Below are 15,836 nucleotides of genomic sequence, written 5' to 3'. Positions count from 1 at the left end.
GAGTGTGCAGGGGCAGGCCTTGCTGGCAGGTAAATACACCTGACCCCCCTTCTAGAAACCAGGCCTTCTGGTCTGGAGTCCAACCATGAGAGACCCGCCAGCTCTGGCCCCTGAATGTCTAGGGGAGTTTGCACCAGCGGGGCAGGAGAGTCATTCTAGAAAACCCCAAACTTCCCAGGTGGAATGGGGGCCTCGCAGCCCCAGCCAGAGGAGCTGGCCTGGCCTAGGCGAGCAGGGTCAGAGGGCAGCGCGTGACCTTTTCTCTCTCCCTCCCTGCAGCCATGAAGTCGGGTGGCACCCAGCTGAAGCTGATCATGACGTTCCGGAACCACGGGCAAGCGCTGTTCAAGCCCATGAAGTAAGTGCCCAGGGCGGTGGGACGGGGCCTGGGGGTGGGGCTGGCCACACGGGGTGGGGGAAGTGCTCGGACCCTGATTGTCAGGAAAGTGACCCAAGCCCCCAGTGCCTCTCCTCCCCCACGGCTGCCCTCCCACCCTCAGTTACGGGATTGGAAACCCACCGCTGGGTCGAACATAAGCATTTGTATTTTACGCAAGGCACCTGGAATGTGGACACCGAAGGATGCCTCTCTGAAAGAGGTGACCTTTGTGCCTTTCCCATGCACCCCAGGACCTGCCCGCAGTACCGATGAGGGGCGGGACGGTAGCTATGCCAAGCTTTGAGATCACGTGGTCTCTCTCAACTCTCCAGGGAGCAGTCCTGGCCCCACAGCAGCCAGACAGTGTGAAGTGATGGGGGAGGGGGGAGCTGTTCCAACATGGCTTATTCGTGGGCCTAGATAACAATCTGGGTTTGGCCACAGACCGGTTTGCCATGCTCTGGATAAAACAGAAACTGTGTCACCAAAATCATTACTGAAGCACTTCATGGCACATGACAGTTTGATGGAGGGAAATTTGAAAGCCAGACCACCTGGAAGACTCAGGGTCTGCAGTGTGTGACGTGGGCTCAGGTACCCCAGGGTGCTGGCAAGAGAGCTGTTGCAAACTCAGACACCTACGAGGACAGGCCAGTCGTCGGGAGAGGGGCTTGGCTGGGGGGCCTGCGGCAAGCTGCAGGGTGTGGGACCCGCAGTGCCAGCTGTCTCTTGGTTCACCAGATCTCGGCCATCTGGCCTGATTCCTAATTTTTAAAAAAAACTAGAAACATGGATTATTTTCCCCCTGTTTAATTTTCAAATTTAAAAAATGGTGGTAACTAATTCTGAAGCATTTAAAATAAGTACTTTGCTGGTCAAACAAAACGTAGCTGATAGCTTGCGAGTTGTGGCTGACGGTATGTGTTTGCAGCTGGGCTTTGTTTCCGGGCTCCCGCTTCTCTGGGAAGATGCCCTGTCCCGGGCTGAGCACACTGCCCGTCCCTGCAGGTCTGAGGAGGCGCCAGGCGTGTGCAGAGGCCCAGAGCTGTTGGCTGCAGGTGGCGGTGGGCTTGGACAGGCGTGAGGTTGCGGACGCTTCCTTTCCTGTTTCTGTGTGAGGAAGTGAAATTCATTCCCTCCTTATGTGTGTCTGGCTTGGGAGGGACAGGGAGGGCTTGGCATGGGGGGCGCAGGGTGGACAACTGGCCGCTGGTCGTGTATCTGGCCTGTGCATGAGCTTGCGCCGCTGCCTCGTGGCTCTGAACCTGAGTGAGGAGGGTCAGAGAGAGAGATGGCAGCTCTCAGACTCCTGCGCATACGCAAAGGAGCTATTTTAAGAAACCTCATTATCGGTACTTGGTGTGTGGAGCTCAGGGCAGGTAGGACAGGCTGCTGGTGGCCAGCCCCTTCCAGGGCAACCGCAGGAATCCGGACAATGGCTGAAGTGACAGCATCTCCATGTCCCCTTCAGCCGTGCGTCAAGGGCACAGGCTTCAAGAGACGCTTTTATGCCTCTCGCCTGGGGGATGCATTTTCCAAAGTCAGATATATTCCGAGCTGCTTGGGAAGGTTGCTCCTGGCTGGAAGTGTCGCCCTGCCGTCCCGAGGGACAGGACGGTGCGTTGTGGGGACTCAGGGCGCCCACCCAGTGGGGAGCAGAGTGGGCTGGATTCCAGGTCCGGTTCTGCTCCTGTTGGGTTCCCTGTGAGAATCCCCGAGGCTCCGCTTCGCACCTTTGAGGAGTTAGAACCTCTGGCTGCAGTTAGTAATAGCAGCAGTGACAATGGCGTCACGTGAGCTGGGCTCTGGGCCGGGCTCTGTGCTGAGGGTGCAGCATGTGAACCTCTGTGCTCTGTCGCACCCTTTTGCAACGCTGTGAAGGGTGGAGCCCAAGGCCCTGCCCAGGCTCCCCTGGCCTCTCCACCATGGCCATGGGAGGGGCCGAGTTCTCCGGAGGCCCTGGGAGAGCTCCTGCAGCCCTGCTGGGCAGGGCCCGGACTCCGCAGCTGGTCTGAAGTCTGGGGCCACGGGCAGTCTGGTGCGGGGCTGTGGCAGCACTCAGGGGATGCCCATGTGATGCGTGGGCTGAGTGGGGAGGTTGAGGCTGGGTCAGAGTGTGGCTGTGGCAACAGGGTTGAGAATCCTGCAGCTGTTGGGGAAACTGAGACTGGGAAGGGAAAGGGGGTGTTCAAGGCTGGTTAGAGCCAGAGCAAGGCTATGGGCGTCCAGAGGCCAGCCCGGCCCCTTCTTCCCGCAGAGCGCACAGGGGAGTTGGGGGCAGAAGTGGGGACCCCACATTGCGGGCTGGAGGGTGGGTGTTTTACAAATTGTCGACATTGGCCCTCCCATCCTGGGCATGTCGTGGCACCCGGACCCTCCTCCGCCGGCCGTGGCCTGTCATGGATTGTGGTCCTGTTGCTGTAGCCATTCACACCCAACGACCTTCACTGGGCCAGGGCTGGGGGCCGCGCGTTTCTTGCTCCCGGGTGGCTGTGGTTCCAATACAGAAGCAGTTGTGGTTTATGACCATAGCATTAAGAAATTAAAATCCATGATTAATAGTTCTCTTTAAGAAAGGACTTTCTTCTATGAGCTCATAATAGCTTTGTAAATGCTTAATACACTATTATGAAATAATGAGATGCATACAGTGTTTTTCCTCTGGGATCTTAAAGGATGTAAGTGGAGAGTCTGAAGGAGGGGCCAGCCAGACCTGGGGGTACCGCAGAGTGTCATGTATGTGGCATGAGTGCGACCATTTAAAGTTTGAGTGGTTATATATTTTTATTTTATTAAAAAAAAATTTTTTCGAGGCAGGGTCTCACTCTGTCGCCCAGGTTGGGGTGCAGTGGTGTGATCGTAGCTCACCGCAGCCTCGACCTCCTGGGCTCAAGCGATCCTGCCTCCACAGGCCTGTGCCACCATGCCTGGCCAGGTTATATATTTTTAATAGACATGGAAAAACATTAATAACTATCACATTAGCCCATGAGCTCTTGGATGTTCTTGCTTCAGAGTTAGATTGAAGTAAGTGTTTACTTTTATTTTAAAAACAGCTTTATTGAGATAGAATTCACATACCATACGGTTCACCCACTTCAAGTCTGCGGTTCGGCAGCTTTCAGCACGCTCCCAGGGCTGCACGCCCAGCACCACAGCCAACGCCAGTCAGGTTTCCTCGCTCCAGAAAGAAACCCCTCGCGATTTAGCCATCACTCCTCAATCCCCCGCAGCCCCTCTGCAGCCCCAGACGGCCACTAGTCTACTTTCTGTCTCGCTTTAATAATAATTTGCTCACTCTGGATTTTCATATAGACGGGATCATGCGCTATATAGTCCTTTGTGCCTGGCTGATTTCACTGAACGTCGTGTTTTCGAGGTTCACCTGTGTTGTAGCATGTGTCAGTACAGCACCCCTTTTACTGCCGAATAACATTCCATCACGTGGATAGACCACATGTGTTTATCCATTCATTTCTTGATGGGCGTTTGTGTTGCTCCGGCTTTTTGACTATTACGAATAACGTGGCTTTGAACGTGTCTATACGAGTGTTCGTGTGGACATATGTTTTCGGGTCTCTTGGATGTGTACCTAGGAGTGGCTGCTGGATCACGTGATAGCTGTGTTTAACTGTTTGAGGGACTGATAGTCTGTTTTCCGCAGTGGCTGCACCGTTTTATAATCCTACCAGTAACGTATGGGGGTTCCAATTTCTCCACACCTTTGCCAACACGTGCTGTAACCTGTCTTTGTAATTACAGCCGTCCTGGAGGGTGTGCAGTGGTCTCTCCTGGTGGTTTTGTCTTGCCGGCCCCTAGTGACTAATGATTGCAGCTTTCCACGTACGTGTTGCCATTTGTGTATCTTCTTTGGAGAAATGTCCAATCATAGCTTTTGCCATTTTTTTAGTTGCGTTATTTGTCTTTTTGTTATTGAGTTGAAACAGTTCTTCATATATTCTGAATGCAAGACTTATCCCAAATATGGTATCCTTTGAAGCACAAGCTTTGAATTTTTAGGATGTCAGATTTATTTATTTATTGTTGTTGCTTGTGCTTTTGGTGTAGTACTGAAGTTTTAACATTAAAAAAATATATATGTTGGGGAAACAGTGGTGCCGGACATGGCAGTCAGCAGGACGGGGCTGGCTTCTGGAAACAGTGGTGCATCCACAGGGCACAGGCCTGAGGCAGCCATCCCTGCCGTTTCACCTCCCTGGGACTCAGTTTACCCATTTGTCGACAAGGGCATTGTCAAAAGAGGCCTCGAGGCCACTTCTTGGCCTGAACACCATGGAGCTGGTTGAGGAAATGGCTCCAGAGATCTGGCCTCATGAGGCTGGGGGAGCAGGTGGGAGGTGGAGCTGGGTGGACGCAGCCAACCCTGTGGGTTCTTGGCAACAAATTCCAACTTGCTTCTCGGAAAGGAACTTCCAGGCCTGCCCACGGCTGCTCCTGACGCTGGCTGTGGCTGCCTCCTGGCAGAAATGTTCATTTGGCCATTCTGCAAGCACTTACCAAGCTCCTGGGTCTGGCCTCGCGCCAAGGGCTGGAACTGCAGACGTGACTCAGCCCCGGCGCCCTTGGAGAAGCTGCGAGGGGCTCAGGCCTCCAGACTGGGGAGGCCCCGCTCCAGGAGCACCTAACATTCCTCACGATCACACCGTTGCTGCTCAGGGGGGGCTCACGCATCGTGTGTCCAGTCCGAGGTGTCCTAGGGAGTGAGGGGCTGGCTTCAGAGTTGGAGCCACAGGTGCACAGAGTGAGTGACACGATGAGCAGGTGGGGGGAGCACACAAGATACGCCCACCGTTGGGGAGCGTCCAACTGGGGAGGAGGTTATGCTCAGTAGGTGTGAGGAAGGCGTCTCAAAATCTTTCTGTAGCTGAGGACTGAGAGTCAGTGTGAAGGTCAGCTAAAGGTCACCTCACCCTCAGTCAGAGGAGCACCCCGTATTCGGGAAAGCTGGCTGACTCCAAAACCGAATGGTTTCCACGGGACCAGGGACCTCGCTGTCCCATGCTGTGGGCTGTATGCAGCTGGCACAATCTGTCGCTATTTAAGGGGAAGTTGTTACAGTGCGATAAAGTTACACTCAGCTCCCATCTCTCTAGTGTGCACGAGCCTAGCGGTGCTGCGCCGGCAGATACGGACACGCCCCCACTGCAGAGCGTGCCGGACAGTCCTGGGTTTGACACCGACCTCGCGGGAAGCTGAGACGTGGCTGCCAGGGAGGGGCAGAGGCAGGTCCTGTGGGCACTGGGGCCGAGTGCTGGCAGAGCGAGAGGTAGCTCCTGCCGCCATGCAGAACAGTCGGAGGCAGAGGTGGGGGGCTGTGTCAGGTTCAGGCGAGAAGACAGCATGGACAGGCTGGGGATATGTAGGAGGCGTTGAGAAGAAGCACATCCACTGGGTGCTGAGGGAGTGAGGGCTCTGGGCCACTTGGGACATCCAGGCAGAACCATGTGGCACCTGAAGAGTAGAAGAATGACATTGGGTGACATCCCAGGTCACCCACGCCCTCCATGCAATCTTGTTAAATTGCTGCTCCATCTGGTCCTGGGTTTCCTTAGGCCCTGGGAGGCTGGAGGATAAGGCCACAGATCCCTGCCACCCCGACAGTCGCATCTCAGGGGAGGAAACGTCGGGATTCCCAGGATGAGTCGAGTGGTGGATTTAGCAGGAGCTCCGTGAGCCATCGCGGTTCCCTCCCCAGGGTTAATCTTTGTTCTTTGACCATGTCTGGACACTCTTGGGCTTTTAGTTTCCACTTCCAATGTTAGTGGGAAGAGGGAGACCCAACCAGAGTTGGGTGGCTGTAAGCAGTGGGTGTCTGTGAACAGTTAGGTGTCTGGGGGAGTTGGGTGTCTGTGGGAGTTGAGTGGCTGTAGGCAGTTGAGTGGCTGTAGGCAGTTGGGTGGCTGTAGGCAGTTGGGTGGCTATAGGTAGTTGGGTGGTTGTGGGAGTTGGGTGGCTGTAAGCAGTTGGCTGGCTGTAGGTAGTTGGGTGGCTGTAGGCTGTTGGGTGGCTGTAGGTAGTTGGATGGCTGTAGGCAGTTGTGTGGCTATAGGTAGTTGGGTGGTTGTGGGAGTTGGGTGGCTGTGAGCAGTTGGCTGGCTGTAGGCTGTTGGGTGGCTGTAGGTAGTTGGATGGCTGTAAGCAGTTGGGTGGCTATAGGTAGTTGGGTGCTTGTGGGAGTTGGGTGGCTGTGAGCAGTTGGCTGGCTGTAGGTAGTTGGGTGGCTGTAGGCTGTTGGGTGGCTGTAGGTAGTTGGATGGCTGTAAGCAGTTAAGTGGCTATAGGTAGTTGGGTGCTTGTGGGAGTTGGGTGGCTGTGAGCAGTTGGCTGGCTGTAGGCTGTTGGGTGGCTGTATTGGGTGGCTGTAGGCTGTTGGGTGGCTGTAGGCAGTTGGGTGGCTGTGAGCATTGGGTGGCTGTAGGCAGTTGGGTGGCTGTGAGCATTGGGTGGCTGTAGGCAGTTGGGTGGCTGTGAGCATTGGGTAGCTGTGGGCATTTGGTGGTTGTGGGTGGTTGACAGAGCTCTTTAGCACACATGATGTCATTTGATATTTGACGTTTATAACCACCCAGGTGTGGGTATTATTTCTATTATCAACTCTCCTCACAGAGGAGGAAAGTGAGGGTCAAAGAGTGTCAACATTAACAGTGAGCAGGCTTCAGGGTACATGAGTCCAGGGTCCCAGTCAGTGGGTCCAGGCCTTTGGGGGGACATTACGCTGAAGCCAGGCAGCCTGGGGCTGGAGGCAGGGGCTAGCCAGGCCGTCTTTTCTGAGGAGGCTCTTGCCCTTCCTTCTCCTTCCTGGCTGGAATTTTGGGAGCCACATCCACTGGGACATGCCTTCAATACTCGCATTTGTCTCGTGTCTGCTAAGCTGGCTGAGGGCTCCCAGGGCAGGGTCCCAGCCCCACGTCTCCCCTGACCTCCCTGTTCCCTGCGGGTCCAGCCCTTGGCCCAGCGTCTGAGTGAAACCAGCGGAGGGTCCCGTGGGCTGCAGGGAAGTTCCCTGCTATCATGTCTTCTTTTCTTTCCTTTTGCAAAGAATAGAAACGTGCGTGTGTGTCTGAGTTTGTATCTGTGTCTCCCAGAGAAACCGCCGTGAACAGCTGTTGCCAGGCCAGGATTCCTCTCGCCAAGATGTATAAACAGAGGCAGCTGCAGAAAAATGTGCAGGCCGAGACAGTATTTCTAAACGCAGAAACCCGAGCCCTCCTTCCGGGCTCTCACTCGGGCAGCAGAGCGGGAGGAGAACAGCCCCGTCAACAACGTCATCCCCATAACATCTCATGGGTTTGAAGAGGCGCCTCGTTCTGCCTGAGCGGTGCCCCAACAGCCAGGCATAGCTCTGGGGCCACGGCTGACGCCTCCCCTACCAAGCTGAAGGGCCAAGAGGAGGGTGGCGGCTGGTTGGCCCCAGGGCTGAGCAGGTGCAGCTCGGAGATACAGGGAAGCCTGGCCATGGCTTCTGCAGGTGCCCTGGGGCCACACGTGGGACCATGCATGGGGCCACTGACCACTACACCTGCCCATGAGGGAAGTGGACACAGTCTGAAACCATAGCCTGTGCATGGGTTCTGCAGGACCAGTGTTCAGCTGGGGGGTTATTTGGGTCAGATGCCCAGGCTCCTCCTAGGGTCAGCATCCTGGCTCCGTGCTCCTTTGAGTTAGTGACACAGTGGTCCGCAGACGGGTCTGCCTGACCGTGGGCCCCTCCCTGGTGCCCTGTTGCGTGGAGGAGCCTTGTCCAGCTGTTGTGAGTAGTGAGAAGTAACTTGCACCTGGACCTGGGGACCAGGTAGCAGGAGCTGCTCTGGGTGGTCACGGACGAGGGTGCCCGATATAATGGACTTGGACTCAGTCCCTGGAGGGACGTCTGGTGGCAGACAGCTGCCCAGTGCAGGGAGGACTCTGGGAGGTGTGACTTTCCCTAAAGCTGCCTCCTCTTCCCACATGCTGGGCTTCTGGGCAGGCAGAGGCTCTGCCAGGCTTCTCTGTGGTCCCACGTGGCCACCCTGGCTGCCCGGGCACTGGGGAGGATGAAAAGCATGCAATATTAGTAAGAAAGAGGGCTTGATGGTGACGGGGGGCCCCACCTCATTATAAAAGCGTGTGCCCTTGAGACTGTTTCCTCTCACCTTTTTACAGGGAGAGGTGCGGGCGGAGCCGGTGCTGGGGTCGGAAGGGCCTGTCCTCCACGGCGGTGGGAGAGGGCGAGGTGGTCCCACCTTTAATTGAGGTTCTGTTGTTGTTCTCATTAGATAAGCCTCGAGGGACCCATGCAGCAGGGACAGGAGCTGCCCCTATTGGCTGCTCACTTTGCGGGATGTCTGTGTGGGGTGGATTGGCGGGGCGGGGCTTGGCAGCTTGCGCCTACCACCTGCGGGCGCAGTCCTCAGTGTCCTCACGTGTGAAATGGGTCGCATGAGTCACAAAGCAGGACGTGCACTTGTGGGCAGTGCGTGTCTGCCATGCTGGCTCTGTTTCCCCTGAACCAAGGTAGTGTTTAAGTGTGGACTCCATATCGGGGGCCGCCCCAGCAGCTCTTCTCCCCGGCCGGGTCCCGCATTTCCCTGGCTGCTGGTGCCCGACTCTGGATGCCTCCTGCTCACACCCTGCAGGGCTCGCACCATGGCCCCTTTGACACTACACTGTGACATGGCTGAGCAGAGCTGAAGGGACCTCGGACTCCAGGCCCCTGAAGCTGGAGAAGACACATCCAGCCACCAGCTGCTGTCCCAGGGGCTTGGGAGGCAGAGGCTGTGGGGTGGAGGGCCCCGGTGCTGGGTGCAGGCCCAGTAGCCCTCGAAGGCTGACTTAGATTTCCTGTCTGGCGCCTGGGCTAGGGAGAGGGCCGTCTGTGTGTGTGTGTGTGGGGGGGTCCCTGGGCCCCTCCAGGGCTATCCGGGGAGTGGGGGGAGCAGGCAGTGTCCAGGGTTGGCCGGGTGCCTGCAGCATGAATGTCCCTCAGGAGTACTGGAGTGGATGTGGCCCCTGCCAGAGGCAGAGCTGTGCAGAGCCCAGCCTGGCATGGGCCGGGTCCCAAAACAGGAGTGGCCAAAGAGGCGGCCTGGAAGCCATTTGGGCAGCTGGTGTCTGTCCTCCCTGGGCCTCCGGTAGGGATCTGGAAGGGTGTGGGGCAGACAAGGGACACACAGACCCAGCTCCGAGTGTGTGTGGTACGGTAGAGAGCCCTCAGAAAATGCCGAACCCGCCAGAGATGCAAAGAGCAAATAGCCTGGCGGTGGACGCAGCTGGCGGCACTTGGGCCACAGACTCCTCTGTGGACTCGCGGTCCTGGGCCTGGATGCACACCTGGAGAGCCTTGGTGGGCGCCGACCCAACAGAGCTGAGACCGCTGGCACTGAGCCCATTCCTGGCACAGGAGGGCCCCCAGAGAAATGGGGGCCCAGAGGCCTGAGGGGGCCCTGGTGTCATGGATGTGTGCTGTGGGTGGGGGAGGCCCTGAGGATGGGCCATTCCAGAGGATGAGCCACTGATTGCAACAAGAACCTGGGGCCTGGCCTGCCCCTGTGTTCACTGAGCAGGGTGCTGAGAACTGGCCTGAACACCCTGGGAGTGAGCGCCCAGGCAGCAGTATACCAGGACCCTGCAGAGGCCACAGGACCCCGTGGCCAGGGCTATGCATGGTGGGAGGAAGGAAGGAAGGCATCTGGGGTGCTGAGGAGTTCCGGGAGAGGTACTTCGAGTGGGTGCTGGGCTGAGTGGGGCCCTGAGTGGGTTTTGCAGTGTGGCCTGGAGTTCCCAGGGCAGCCGTGTGGAAAGCCTTCTAGGGACATGACCCTGAGGGTAAGACTTGGGGAAATGAAATGGTTTTGAGGCTCAGTGAGTGAGTGGTTTGGAATTTCCAAGATTTGCTGTTCTGCTGATAAGTTATTCGTGTTTCTGTCCTCTGTGCCCTCACCAGCCCCTACAGGGAAACAGATTGCGCAACAGGCCTCATGGGTGTGGGGCCGGCAAGGACAGGCCTGACTAGGGGTGGACAAGGACCCTTTTGTGTCCACACTGGACATGGGCCGCCTCCACACCAGCTCCCCGTGCTGGCCCTGGCTGGGCGGGGCCCCCGGCTCTCCTGAGCTCCTGCCTGTTCCCTGTGGGGACACCCGCCCAGGACCCGTGGGCCCCGATGCATTCGGCAGGAAGCTGCCTGGACCCCGCATGCTGTCCATGCCACAGTGGCATCCAGTCTGAGCTGTTGGCCTCGGGCGTACAAGGCACTTCCTTGGTTCTGTCGGAAAAGTGTTCCCTAATGATATGGGCAGCTGGGTCCTCTGGCAGAGGCCAGGTCCACCCTCCCCTTTCTCCCCAGCCACGGTCACTGCACGTCCTTGCTGAGCACCTACTGGGCAGCCAGGATTCTGCAGTGACCAGAGCACACAGGGGCCCACCTTGCATGGAGCTTAAATTCTTGCAGGGACAGTCAGCAAACTCAGGGACAGGTCGGCAGGAGCTCTGCAGAGAGGGGTCACCCTGGGGAGCAGATTGAAGCCCAGGGCTGGGCCGCAGGTGGGTTCCTCTGAGCTGGCTCTGGCCCTCTGTAAAGTGGGTGCTGCGCCTCTCTGTGCATGCGCTGCCCCTGCCACGTCCTCGGAGGCGGCACTCAAGCTGAGGCCCGAGCAGCAGAGTCGGAAGCAGAACATTCCTGCCAGGGGCCTGCAGTGCTTGAGTCAGAGCCCACCAGAGGGAGGGCGGGAGGCTCCTGCCTCTGGTGCTGGTAGCAGGAGGAGCTCAGGGCGCTGCTTCGTTCGCTCTGGCCCTCCCTGGACACCCGTGGGAGAGAGCCATGGTGGTAGCTCATGAGGGAGCGGCATGTGCAGGGTGTGGGATCACCCGAGGGCGTTAGGGTCAGGAACGGTTGGGGGTGGCTGGAACATGGGGCCCATGGGGTGAGCTGGAGGCTGTGCAGGGCCTCATGAGCCACGTGAACACTCCAGGAGGCCAAGGGGAGGGCGCTCCTGGGGCTGGGTATGGGTGATGGTCTGAGGGCGGCCTGCAGTGGTCAGGGCAGGCCTGGCCCAGGTGCTGGTGAGGAGGATGGAGACTCGAGGAGTAGGAAGTCTCGAGAGCGGTTGCCGCTGCCTGTAGCCTCCCACCAGGGCCAAGTCCTGCAGGCCCTGGAGAAAGGAGCCCCCTGCCCTGCGCCAGTACAGGCAGCAGAGGGCCAGTGGGGAGTGTCCTGGGCCCCTGGGGCCTGGGTGTGGCATTGACGGGAGCATGTGGTATCTTCGGGGCCCTGAGACCCTGGGGCCGGATCCCAGGAAGGGTGAAGGGAGGGGCCCCGCGGGCTGACCAAGGGATGGAGGACAGCCCAGTGTGAGGGGTGTGCACAGCAGCAGGTGGGTGCCAGGGGTGCGGGTGTACATGTGCGCGCGTGTGTGGGTGGGTATGTGTGCATGTGGGGGTAGGTATGCACATGTATGCTTGTGTATGCATGTGTGCTTGTGTGACATGGGTGGGTGTAAATGTGTGTGGGAGGGCATGCACACGTATGTAGGTATGTGCACGTGTGTATGTATGTGCATGTGTGCCCATGTGTATAGTTGTGCGTTCCTGTGGGATGGGTGTGAACACGTGTACATGTGTGCACACATGTAATTGTGTGGTGGTGGGTGTGTATGTGTTTGCACGTTTGTGCGTGCGTATGTGCATACAACTGTATATGCATGTATGTGGGGTGTACATGTGTGCTCACGTGTGTGCATGTGTGTGGCATGTGCACACCCATGTATGTGTGTATGTGCATGTGTGTGTGCTTGTGTGATGGGGGTGTGCACGTGTGTGTGAGTGGAAGCCTGTGTGCATCCGCGTGGGGGCAGTTAGGACGAGCCTGTCCCCTGATCCAAAGCAAGAGGCCCTGGCACAGGCTTTTCCCGACTTGAAGCTGGGATTGTCCCTGTTGCGCAGTGACGGGGACTTGAGATTTAGAAGTTGTTTGCCCACCTGCTAGGCCATGAGCTCCAGGGCAGGCACTGAGTCTCACTGCGGCTCCACGTTGTGTCCCAGCACCACGCACGTGGCAGGCGCTCGGCGAGTCGCTGTGAGTGAGGGAACAGGGGCCTGGCTGGGCGTGGGCCTCGGGGCTGTCCTGGCCACTGCGGGCCAGGCCGAGGCAGAGGGAGCAAAGGCAGGTGCCAAAGTCCGGGGCGGGTGGAGCAGCCCCTGTGTGGCAGATGAGTCCCTGCAGGTGACGTCTGCAGGGAAGGTCATCGTGTCTCGGGGGCTTTCCCAGCAGCTGCCGAATCCCTTGGGGACCCTGCCTGGTGCCCGCCTGTCTCCCATGCGGCAGAGCGGGGTGAACCCGCAGGTGACGCTGCCGTTGCCTGCTGGCCCAGGTGTAGGACACTTGGGTGTTTCTAGTTTCATGGATTATTTTTATAGTCAGAAAAAAACTAACCTTATTAATTTGAAAAACAAATAAACAGCAATCCTGAAATGAGCTTTTGAGAGTCTCTGCTGAGCCCTCCCCAGGCGTTGAGGAAGCAGGGAGATTCCGGCCCTGCTGGAAGGAGGAGGCTGAAGACGTGCTGCCCTTAGTGAGCCTCTGAGACGCCCTGAGCTGCCCAGCCCATGGCTCAGGACTGTCCTGCATCTGCCTGGGGCCCCTTGCCTGCCCGGCACTCTCAGAGGACAGCTGTCAGCCCTGCGGGCACCACTGTCACCAAGAACAAATTGGATTCCAACAAGCTGGTTGAGATGGGACAGCAGGAGAAGGCAGCTGACCCTTGGGGCAGACCAGGGGTTGGGGGCTTGCTGGATCTGCTGGGGGGTCTGTTGCTAGGAGCACCATGTGGGTGGGGCCTCTGGAGAAGGAGTGTCTTCTCCAAACCCGCCTGGTGCATCCTGGGCCCCTTCTCACTGGCATCCAAGTACAGGGGACACAATTCTCTGCCTCTTGGCAGCTGAGCTGTCTGAGTCCGTGGGAAAGGCTGGCTAGGAGCTGCCCAGCCCAGAGAACCCGGGATCGTCGGGGTGGGAGCGGGACCTTGGAAACAGCGACAGCAAGAACAGCTTCTCCCCCGTGCCCGATGCTGACGCAGAGGTGCATTGTTCTCTCCGTCAACCCTCACAAGAGGCACAGCAGAGCCCCTCACTGCCTGGCCATAGGCAGGACCCAGAGGCACAGGAAGGGGATCGCTGCCCACGGCCATGCAGCTGCAGAGCAGGGTCTGGGGCGTGGCCTGGCACCACACAGCGTGTAGAGGTGTGCTTTCCCGTGGCTCTGGGTGGACGGGCACGGCGGTCACACCACCCAGCCACTGCCGATCTTCACTCTGACTGGTTTGCCGGTGGCCACGGCTACATCAACTCTGGCAGGCCACCGAGGCTAGCTATCTTCTGCCCTTACTTGGCAGCTGGAAATGTCTTTGCTTAATAAGATAAAAAGAAAAGGAAATTATTAACAATTATATAACAATTTCAGAGAACCTGGCAGGGAAATGAATGCAAATGAAGTAAAAACTGGGTAAAACCTTCAGAGAGCTGTAGGCCCATTTTACAGATGGGGAAATTGAGGCTTGTTCCGCAGCTGGCAGAGCCCCGTGGAAGCCGGGCCCCCCCCAGCCTCTCCTGCAGTTCCTCTGATTGGGCTCCTCAGCCTCCCCAGCCGGCCCTCCCCGGCCCACTATGGGCGGGTTCTTGGGGACTCCTTGTTGCAAATCAAAGCAAGGCCATTTTTTTCCAAAAAATTCTCCTGAACATCATTATCAAGAGTATCTTTTTATGTTTTTCTCTGGCTGTTACGGTCACGGGGTGTCTGCTGGTGTGTGGGCTGATGTTCTAATTGTCCTCAAAGGGGGCACGATTGAAGGGAGGGGAAGAAAATATGGTTCTCATTTTGTTGGTTCTGGGGAGGACAGTGGAAATCGCGAGTCAAAAGAAGTTTGATGGGGTCTGGTTGTTTTTAATGCCCCAGAAGGAAAGTTTGCAGATTTAAGATCTCCTTAAACAAGCAGAGAACAGGCTAATATGCAAGCCCCTAACTCTGGATTTAGTTTATTTTTCCCACTGACATTTTTTAAACATCTAGGGCTCCGTGGAGGAAAAACAAGATGATAGCAGTAACCTTGGTGCTAAATATTTAATCTCTGGTTTAGTAGTTAGTAGCAGTTTGCCTTTTTATTACTTTTCGATAAAATGAGCTGGGGGGACTCTGGCACCCAACATAGCGTGCCTGTGTTTTGGGGCTGCAGGATGCACGCGTGTCCCCTTCGCTGAATGCTGATGGGCTTGCAGAGGGGTGTTTACACACACAGTAGGTCTTCAACTTTCAAGCTCGGAAATCAAGTCTAAACCATCAGGGTTATTTTTAAATGGAAATGACTTCAGACTTTCCTCACAGTTACAAATCTTTGAACCATTTTTAAATTGATTTTCTTTAAATTGACAAGAGGTGAAGAGGCTCTTCTGAGTTGATTTTCCACTGAGCCAAGGAAGTGAGAGATTTTTCTCCTCCTGCATCTCACGTCGAAGCGCTGCGGGTGGTTTCCAGTGTGGCCGCGTCCTGGGCGCGACTGCGGCTTGGTGCCTCTGCACCTTTGGCTCTGGAGAAAGTGGGTTCGTTGGAAAAGCTCAGAAATCTCTGAGTCCTTTCACACTCTGGGGGGCTCTTAGGTCAGCGTGGCTTGGCTCCGACTCAGTGAGGACTCAGGCCCCTCTGCTGGGGCGGGGAGACCTCCAGAGCCATGGCAGGAGGCTGGCCACCCGGGCCAGTGCCACAGCTCAGCGTGGGGGTCAAGCGGGTCTGTGTCCCCATCGCCAATCCTACAAGATGCCCATGGAGGGCCAGGGGAGCACAGGACTGCTGCTTCACACCCAGCTCTCGGGAGGGCAGCAGCTTGCTCAGAGCTGGCGTGAGCGGGGAGCAAAGGCACCCCAAGGCGAAGCGGCAGGTGTAGATGACCCATCGCCGGAGCCAAGGTCTTTAGGGTCTTGGCAGAGCCGCCAGCCTCCGCAGCACCTGACCAGGTCCATCCCGCGTCCTCCACCAAGAGCGGCTCAGCTGCACGGCTGCTGCCATTCAGGCAGCTCCTGCCAAGGCACAGGTGGCGTCCCGGGTGGCCTCCTCAAGTTTATAGTCCTGACCTAGAATAGCTCCGTGCTGGGGACGCCCCACCCTGGAAGCTGCTTCCGAGCCCATCTGCCAACCGTCTCATCAGAGCCCAGTGAGCAGCGGCACAGAGCGCGTGGTCAGGCTGCACCCCGCCCGACACACCCCCGCCCCACTGCCGCGGGGCACCCCGTAAGGACTCTGTCTTCTGGGAACCTTACTGCGGTGTCTTATAGCAGGTGTGTAGATGCCCAGGCGCGTCCCTGCCCTTTCAGCGCCGAGTCCCCTGTGACTTGCTCACGCGGTGGCTGAGAAGCAGCCCCCGTGATGGGCGGCAGGGACCCAGCGGGGCCCTGTCTGCGGCGGCCGGGGCTC

At 57.5% G+C, this 15,836-nt stretch overlaps 1 protein-coding gene across 1 annotated transcript in view; it reads left to right on the top strand.

Annotated features, from left to right (window-relative positions):
- Positions 1–15,836, top strand: part of FAM20C (family with sequence similarity 20, member C) — a 46,726-nt gene that overhangs the window by 11,930 nt on the left and 18,960 nt on the right. The window contains exon 3 of the mRNA XM_012639138.1: positions 280–358. Coding sequence (XP_012494592.1) covers positions 280–358 — 79 coding nt within the window. The remainder of the gene's footprint in view (positions 1–279; positions 359–15,836) is intronic.

This window comes from Propithecus coquereli, unplaced genomic scaffold (assembly GCF_000956105.1).
Source record: "Propithecus coquereli isolate 6110/MARCELLA unplaced genomic scaffold, Pcoq_1.0 Scaffold137, whole genome shotgun sequence".
Lineage (NCBI taxonomy): Eukaryota > Metazoa > Chordata > Mammalia > Primates > Indriidae > Propithecus > Propithecus coquereli.
The sequence above is the reverse complement of the archived record's forward strand: the minus strand, read 5'-3'. Positions and strand labels throughout refer to the sequence as shown.